This window comes from Galeopterus variegatus, unplaced genomic scaffold (genome assembly GCF_000696425.1).
Source record: "Galeopterus variegatus unplaced genomic scaffold, G_variegatus-3.0.2 Scaffold686, whole genome shotgun sequence".
In the NCBI taxonomy this organism is placed as follows: domain Eukaryota; kingdom Metazoa; phylum Chordata; class Mammalia; order Dermoptera; family Cynocephalidae; genus Galeopterus; species Galeopterus variegatus.
Genome location: NW_007726797.1, coordinates 203,996 through 213,253, shown reverse-complemented (window position 1 = coordinate 213,253; position 9,258 = coordinate 203,996). Strand labels below are relative to the sequence as shown.

At 32.1% G+C, this 9,258-nt stretch overlaps 1 protein-coding gene and 1 pseudogene across 5 annotated transcripts in view; both read right to left on the bottom strand.

Moving 5' to 3' along the window:
• Positions 1 to 9,258, bottom strand: part of RAP1GDS1 (RAP1, GTP-GDP dissociation stimulator 1) — a 138,514-nt gene that overhangs the window by 17,797 nt on the left and 111,459 nt on the right. For 4 of the 5 annotated variants that reach the window (XM_008571378.1, XM_008571381.1, XM_008571379.1 and 1 more), the window contains 5 exons: positions 4,543 to 4,686; positions 3,966 to 4,097; positions 2,780 to 2,914; positions 1,684 to 1,809; positions 771 to 910 (listed from right to left, as the gene is read on the bottom strand). In XM_008571378.1, coding sequence (XP_008569600.1) covers positions 771 to 910; positions 1,684 to 1,809; positions 2,780 to 2,914; positions 3,966 to 4,097; positions 4,543 to 4,686 — 677 coding nt within the window. The remainder of the gene's footprint in view (positions 1 to 770; positions 911 to 1,683; positions 1,810 to 2,779; positions 2,915 to 3,965; positions 4,098 to 4,542; positions 4,687 to 9,258) is intronic. The other variant, XM_008571380.1, reaches the window with a different exon arrangement.
• Positions 6,922 to 7,393, bottom strand: LOC103589416 (annotated as a pseudogene).

The following is a 9,258-nucleotide window of genomic DNA, read 5'->3' as shown; positions in this document are numbered from 1 at the left end:
AAAAAAAAAAAAAAAAAAAAAAAAAAAAAAAAAAGATCACCTTTGAAAAGAGGGTAAAAAAAAATAAAAGACATTATCTAGATATTAAATCAGCTGCTGAACTACTGGCCTGGGTCCCCACCACTGTGATCTTTAAAATAGTCCATTTGTTCATTCACTGGTTACCTATCATGTGCCAGACAGCTACCAGACTGGACACTACTATATGAATGGATTTTGTCCAACTTTGTGAGTCTGGCATCATACATTATCTAGATATCATTAATTTCTAAATACCAGTAGCTAGCTAGCATAGTCACTGCCTGGCACCCAGAAAATGTTTGACAGTGATGCTGTTAATGGTGTTAGTGGTGGTAAAAATAATAGCAGCAGCAAGAGAAACCTCCATTTATTGAATGCTTCCTATGTGCCAGGTACCAGCTGAGCACTTTGCATTCATGATCTCACTGAATCCTCACAACACTTTCAGGCAGGTATTATCCCAGTTTTTATATATTTATATACTGAGATATGAAGAGACCTGTCCACTTAAATGGCAGCAATAAAATCCTAACCCATCTCTGTTTGATTCCAAAGCCTTACTCGTAACTGTTACAAAATAGAACTAAATACAAAGCTCAATTTTCAGTAATTTTTTTTCAGAATTGTTGATTAATGTAGTTATATATAAATACATAAAAATGCAAGCTTATAATACAAGATCTATGATGCTGGGTTTTGAAAAAGGCCACTCTAATGTTTTCTAATGAATGGTTTCCTCTGGAACTTACTTTTGATTTACTGTGTCGTATGAGGGCAGAGAGCAGTCTGTTTGACTCCCCCATCACACCAGCGTGATCTTTGGCTTCACACCATTCCACCAAACGCTCCACTAATTTAACATTTTTTCCCAGTTGTTCAGCAGCTTCTGCTATAGGAAAGAAGGCCATCCACAAAGGAATGAATCACTGATAGGCAATCAGTTGAAATAATTGCTAAAGATGTAAGAATGTGAAGGAAATTAACATGCCTATAAAACACAGCACAACAATTTTATTAAAGAAAGAACTACAAATACTCCTTATCTGATGGGCTATTTGGCTTTTTCTATGAAGATATAGATTTTCATACAAAATACAAAAACAAACCACTTCATACAATTTTGGTTAAGCCTGGTAGTCTACTAGTCCTCTGGCAGACTGTAACAAGGGTTTTTAAAAGGACTCTAAGCAATCAATATAAAATAGGGTTTAGAATTTAGAAAGAAGTAAATAAATATAATTCATTCCTAGGAGTTGTTTTCATTGCTGTTTCTGCAAATAGAAAAATGTTCTTCCTGTTTGCTAAACAAATAAAAAAATTTTTTGACTGTCATTGTATTGAAGCATGATTTTGAAGACAAGATAAAAATGGGTATGGAATGCCAAACCAAAAAAACCCCTCAGGAACTGATAATAAACCAACGTAAAACCAGGACTATATGTATTAATAAAGAGAGATGCAATATACTTTTCACTTAAAGTCAATTATGACAAGCATAAGAATTAAGAAATGAGGTTCAAGAACCAATCTCTTTTTACCTTTTATTTGCTATTTATTTTTATGATTACATAACCCTGAAAGCTATAAACAAATCATTTTTCAACTAGAGGTTCAGTAAGATTATCAAACCAAAAATACAACTTGGGAAAGCATTTCTTTTACCTTGTGCATCTATTAACATTCTTAATGTTCCCAGAAGTTTGAACTGAACTGGGGGCATTTCAGATTTAAGAAATTTCAAAACTGCTCCTGTGACCCCAGCTGATAACATCTTTGCTTTATTTACAACTAGAGAGAAAGAGAAAGAGAAAGAGATTATGGTTAAAATGGTGCTAACATTCTTGATGATAAACAGTTCAAGACACATTTATCTCAATAAATGTGCCCATGTTATATTTTCCTATTTATAAACAAGCCTGTTACTTTTCTGTTAATTTTAAGAATGGGATTGTGTGTGTGTGTGTGTAAGTATCCTGTCTGTCTACAGGAGCATAACATACAAAATCATACTTACTGGCTTTTTAAACTTGATCTCAAAACATTCACAGACATAATGTGTAGAGGAAATCTGAAAATGCTGCCTTCTTATTTACAAAAAGCACAATACCTTAATGTTTCTCTTTATCTCTATTCTTGACCCAACTGTATTAATATAAATATTATAGACATTAATAAACAATACTAATAGGCTATATGAACCAAAGTGAATTCATATGGATTGGATCTTCATATGATTATACTATTTCACCTAATTAGAAATATATTTTTACAAAGTAGATTAAAAGAATAGCTTCAACTATTTTCTGTATTATTTCCCATGATAATGTGATTTCATGGCTACAAGTCTTTAATCCAAAGACACATTAAGGCTATTTTTAAAAATTATATGTTTGCTTGTAGGAAAAAAAAAACCTTAAAAAGTAACTTTTCATTGGACTCTGTAAATTGATGTCATTATCTTACCTCAACTAAAGATGATTTAAAAAGCTTAACTTTACAATATGATGAAAATCCAAGAGTTCAAAAATGTAATAGAATATTTGAATGATCTGAACAAAGGTAAAGATTATTCTTGTACAGTCTCAGAAAACTTAACATATAATCTCCATTTATTAGTAAAATATATGAGAACATTTTGAAGACAATTTTCTTCCTTTTCTTGGTCAGAGTAAGTTCATAATCACACATGTACAGTAAATATCTTTCCAGAATGGTGGATTTTATTTTCTACTAGCTGCCTTCTATTCTTAAGTCTTACCTGGAATGGCCAGGTTTCTGAGGGCACTTAGTGCTGCATGCTGTACAGTTACATTGCCATCTTCTACATGTCTGTCCAGTAAATCCATGAGTTTTTCTACAATTCCGTTGTCTACCATATGAATACAATTTCCATCTGAACAAAACAAAAGCATTTTTTTCTTCCTCTTTAAAAATGTTTACACACATTTTGTAATACTGATGCCTGCCCATTATCTACATTAGGGAAAATGCAGCTGTATAAAAATGAGTTCCAATTCTTTCTCCCATCAGATTTATAGATTCTTCTGCTTACTGAGTGAGAAGTCTGTTTGTAAAGATTCTTAAAATAAGTAAAACTTTAAAAATCAGAAAAATCCCTAGCTTAGAGCCTGATAACATATCAGAAGATAAGTAGAAACTACATGCTTAAAATGTACAGTATTTTTCACTTATTGTGAAGTACATGCTGTGTTCTGCCAATGTTACAGTGGCAGTACTCTATCTTTTGTTATCATGGCTGATATTAAATTATTTTTAATCAATTTTTCAAACATTTACAAAGCAGAGAATTAGAATAACCACTATTTACCTCACATTTAGCTTCAACTATTATCAATATTTTGTCGCTCTTGACTTTATCATTAAGGAGTTATTCCCAGAAAGAAGGAAGTAAAAATGGTATAAGTCAGCAATTATAATATACTATATACTGACAGTTCATATTAGAATAAAACCAAACCAAAAAGAAAAATAACCCATATTTCCTAGCTACATTATAAAGATGAGTTCTACACTGAGTTTCTAGGAGTTTAGGAATTTAGTTTAATTGCATAAAATATGTAATTTGTTAGAAATCTGAAATACTTATAGTGACTTTTCTAAAAAATTACGGTTGTAGCATACATACATACTACACAAACTTCTTTTTTTTCTTTTTTTTTTTTTTAAAGATGACCGGTAAGGGGATCTTAACCCTTGACTTGGTGTTGTCAGCACCATGCTCAGCCAGTGAGCTAACCGGCCATCCCTATATGGGATCTGAACCCAGGGCCTTGGTGTTATCAGCACCACACTCTCCCAAGTGAGCCACGGGCCGGCCCCTACACAAACTTCTGAACTGTTCTAGTTTTAGTACATGTGATGGCAAAGCAAAAATGAAAAAATGTAGAACATTTGATTTACAAAGGAGAAGCTAATATGCTTACCATTTCTGGCAAAATTTGCAATTGCCAGTGCTCCAGCAAGCTGTAGCTGGTGGTTGTTTGATGGAATCCAAGAAAGCACCCTTTGAAACACATTGCCTTTTCCTCCTTCAAATAATTTCTGCATTGATTCATCTGCAGGTAAATGAAACAAACAGTTAAACAAATTGATATTTCTAAGTGAATATCCAACTGGGAAACTATATTCCTCAGAAACTACTAAGATCATAATGGGAAAACGACTCCTTTTAATAAACTTTTACTAGAGACTAGACAATAGAGTTTAGAATTTTTCTAGTCCAAGTCCCAAGTAGCCATTTATCTTTTAGTACTTAGAGCCACAACTGTCTCTTCTGTATGACAGCTCTTCAAATACTGGAAGATAGCCAAGACTCCTCTTTTTCAGGTTCATTATCTATGGTTCTGTCAATGATGTGCTTAAAGTTTCAAAATCAACACATCAACAGGATGTGAGATAGGGAAATGAGAAAATGCCAAGTATAGTATCTACAGAAGACACTTAATAAATTTTTAAAATTCTAACAACAACATTCTTTGGCCAGCATAAATTACAACTCACCTCCAAGAAGTAATAAAACCATTAGATCTGAACCAGTTTTGAGCTCAGCAATATCATCCTCTTTGTCACTATCTACCTTCTGCTGAACAATCTCCAGTAGACATTCTACCAGGCCTGCTTCAACCAGCTGTAGTTTAATAGCATCTAAAGAACAATGTGAGCAATCAAAATATGAGATAAAATAGAAGCTCTGGTATAAGCAATCCATTACAAAGAATTATAAGAAGTCAAGAAAATACATGATTTAGATATAACACCTTCAAACATTTGAGTTTCAAAATGAAATATCTGACAGCGAAGCTTAAATACACAAAAGCTTTATTTCATTTTTCCATTTGAATATATGTCACCTTCATCGCCTAAACAAATCAATTCTCTGCTCTGAAGGCAAATAATATCACTCTACTATTATTCTAGATATTATGCTCATGTTTAAAAGGCAATACTATAAAATATTCCATATTATATATGCCTATAACTCACATACTTGTTAAATAAAATTAAAATATATCCACTAATGGGTCTTAAATACAAAGTTATTGAAAAGTAAAGAGCTATTAATAAATTTCAACCTATACTGCTGGTATATTTGGATTCATATTTGTATAGATGTTATTTTTCTAGGATATTTAAACCTATAACTATAAACTTTAAAAATCATGTTTTTAAAAAGCACTTAAGGTTTTCATTAATTTGAAGTTTTGTTGGGTGATAGATACACTATACTAAATTCATTCATTATACTAAATTTTTCCAATTCTGAATATGTTTTGAAATGTTCATAATAAAAGTTGAAAGAAAAAAAAAACTTTGAAGCTCTCTGATGGCTAACCGGCAAAATAAGGTATTTCAGAGACGTAATTTACAGTCTGATTATATTTTTAAAGATGATCTTCATTGGAAACCCCATCTCATCAAATCAATTTTTATTACACCCCTAATGTCTTAAATATTCTTCATTATAGCACTTATTTAGTTGAAGATTTTATATTCACATTCATATCTGTCTCCTGTTAAAGTAGATACACCTTATTCATCTGTGTATTTTACCCTAAACTGGCCTATCTCAATGCTTTGGGTTTACCTGATACTCCTTGTAAAGATAAATGCTGATCAACTGACTTTGGAAATACATTTGCTACACAGAAATTTTTTAATTTGCATTTTATTTTTTAGTTGGAATTTATTTTAGTCATTGGTTTTCCTAAACTATAAATGCACACATATACAGCAATGGCAGTTTCAGCTTGTCATATGGGAGGAAAAAGACTTTTAAAATATATATACTTAAGACTTTCTCTTTCAGGCAATTTTAATGTGTAAAATTTAGTTTTTATCTATTACCAGGGTCACTGAGCTCTTTTGAATATTATCTCAGAATATGCAGAATATTCAATCTGGAATATTTCTTTAAAAGGTGCACTTGCACTGTGCCATGCTGTAAGTAGGGCGTTTCCTTGGTTACAGAATGCTAGGGCTAGAAATGTGTGGTGACTAGGATTGAAAACCACGATGAAAAAAGTCTTAAAAATACTAAAAAACTTGAACTATACAAATCCCAATGTATAATGTTGGATTCACTCTCCTTTGTACACCAAGAAAACCAAGGATGGCAAGGAAACAAGTTTTCAGAGGTATCATTCCATCATTGCACAATTGTAAAACAGAGGTGAAGGTGGAGAAGAAAAAATAAAAATAAAAACATGTATTTTGAAATACAGGTAATTCTCCAGCATAAAGTTGACTGAAGGACACGATAAAATTTTCATTTTGACAAACCACCAATGTGATGAAAAACAAATTTCTCCCTACAGAATAAGACGTAAAGCATTTAGAAAATTCAAAATGTATCAAGATTGAAGTTTACAGATCTCTCTTCTAATAGTTTGACTATAATCACAAATATATGGAGGAGGCTTAAACTGTCTTAATTAGGATTAGCAAGGCATTCTGCCAAAGCAGACATCCCAGCACATTTGCCAGTGCCATTCTGGCTAAGGACATCTATCTTTATCACCACTGTTTTCATCTGTATGTATGAATGTATACATGTATGTTTGTGTCATGTATGGATTACATATGTATTTTAAAACTTTTTTTTTTTTTAAAAGATGACTAGTAAGGGGATCTTAACCATTGACTTGGTGTCAGCACCATGCTCTCCCAAGTGAGCTAACCGGTCACACATGTATGTTTGTGTCATGTATGGATTACATATGTATTTTAAAACTTTTTTTTTTTTTAAAGATGACTAGTAAGGGGATCTTAACCATTGACTTGGTGTCAGCACCATGCTCTCCCAAGTGAGCTAACCGGTCATACATACACACACACAGATTTATTTTTTTACAGTCCAGAGGTCTTTTTTTTTTATACCTATTATGCCATGAATTCATACAGAGTAGGTTCCAGCAGCTCAGGCCCCTTTCCACTAGTTCTCACAAAGTGTGCTTTTCCGGGAGGAGCAGGCTGGCACTTCAGTTGAACCCAGGTTCCTTTCTGTTTTGCGTCCTTTTTCTGATCATTGTCTTTCATGTGCTTCAGGAAACTATCTTGGCTTTTTGAGTGCTTAATATGTACACTAATTTTCTTGGAAAGAATCTTGTCCTTAACTTGTTTGTCTACAACAATGCCAACAGCATACTGGGTAACACTGTAGGCTCTTCGTTTGCCATGGTAACTAATATTTGTGGGGCATCCCTTTTTGAACAGTACCCATTCCCTTGATGTCTACAACATTAACTTTCTTGTAGATTTGCCTGTATGTGGCCAAAAGAACAACTCCATGTTTTCTAAAAGGCCTAGAGAACATATATTGGGTACCTCTTCTCTTTCCCTTTGTGTTTGTCATTTTGACAAATTACTGGGAGATGGTGGTTCCAGCCAAAAGGACTAAATTATATATTTTTAACATTTTATTTTCTGGTTTTTGTTGGTATAAATAAATGCAATTGTTTTCTTTTGGCCAGAAACCTAACTAAATTCTGATTAATTAAAAAATCTATCTATAAAAGTAATCTATAAACACTTTTGAACTGAACACAATCATATTATCTATGAATAATGATAGTTTCTTTCTTCGTTCTCTCTCCTTCCTTCCCTCCTTCCTCCCTCCCTCCTTTAATGCACCGAACATTTCCTGCGATATGATACTGAAGAGAAGTGGAGATGATCCTTCTCATTCCCAATCTCAAAGAGAATGCTTTTACTTTACCCCTGAGTGTGATGTTTTCTGTAGGCTTCTGATAGCTATCCTTTTCAGATTAAAGAAACTGCATCCTCATGCTGGTTTGCTGAGAGTTTTTAAAAATCATGAATGGATATTTAATCTTATCAAATGCTTTTTATTGAATCTGAGATCATATGATTTCTCTCTAATGTATTACGATGAATTATATCAATTGCATTTTGAATATTGAACTGTTTTACATTTTCAGAATAAATGCAATTTGGTATGATTAATTTCTAAATATGTTACTAGAGATGATTTGTTAAAATTTTCGAAGAAATTTTGGACATATGTTCATGGTAAGACAGGCCTTTAATTCTTGTATTGCCTTTGTTGGGATTTGGTGTAAAGATTTCATTCACTTCACTAAATTGATATGTATATTTGCTTTTCCTATTCTCTGGAAGAATTTAAGATAAGATTACTCAGCTTTTCTTTTTGTGTCATCCATAGTGTAAAATGTATTGGCACCAAATTGTTCGTAACATCCTCTTAATATCTACACGATCTGTAGTAAGGTATCCTTTTGTATTATTCTTGATTTTGGTTAATTGTGCTTTCTCTCTCTTTTTTCCCTGTTAATTCTTACTAAGAGTTTACTAATTTTATTAAGTCTTTTAAGACTCAACTTTGCCAAATATACTCGTATGCTTGTATTGCATTGTATGTTTCCTATGTTATTAATTTCAGCTCTTTATATTTCCTTCTTTCTGCTCTTTTGGGTTTAATTTATGTTTAATTTCCCTAAAGTCTTGAGATGAATACTGAGCTTACTGATTTTAGTTTTTTTTCTTTAAGTTTAATAGTTTTACTAAGATATGTTTCAGAGGTGACAATTTATGTTCAGTTTTCTATATACACAGTAGGTTCTTTCAATATATAAATGTAAGTATATTTTTAATTTATCATAATTTTATTGAATTATAGTTCTAATTCTTAGCTTTGGCTTTTCTGTTTTTTTTTTTAACTTCTTTGGAGACCACGATTACATGTATGTTAGATTTCTTTGCCTGTTTTCTTCAAAATTCTTGAGATGAATACTGAGCTTATTGATTTTAGCTTTTTGTCTTTTTCTAATATATGCATTTAAAGCAAAAAATTCCCCTCTAAGGGCTTTACCTGCATCATATAGAATTTTAGATACACTCATGTTTTTCTTCATATTGCACAAGTATCTTGACTTAAAGATTTTAGATGCAGTATTTTCAAAATTTATTATTTCCATTATGATTCTTCTTGACAACTCTGAGGTATTAGAAGTGTATTTCTTAATATCTAAAACATACAGAGATTTCCTTGTTATTTTTTTATTGTTACTTACTAGACAATTCACTTTGGTCAGAGAAACACTCTGTAAAATAGCAGTCCACTGAAATTTGTTAAAATCTTTCACAACAAGTATACCCGATCTTTTTTTTTTTTTTTTTTTTTTTTTTTTTTTTTTCCGTGTCCGGCAACAGATCACAACCCTCAGTGTTGCCCCCCTC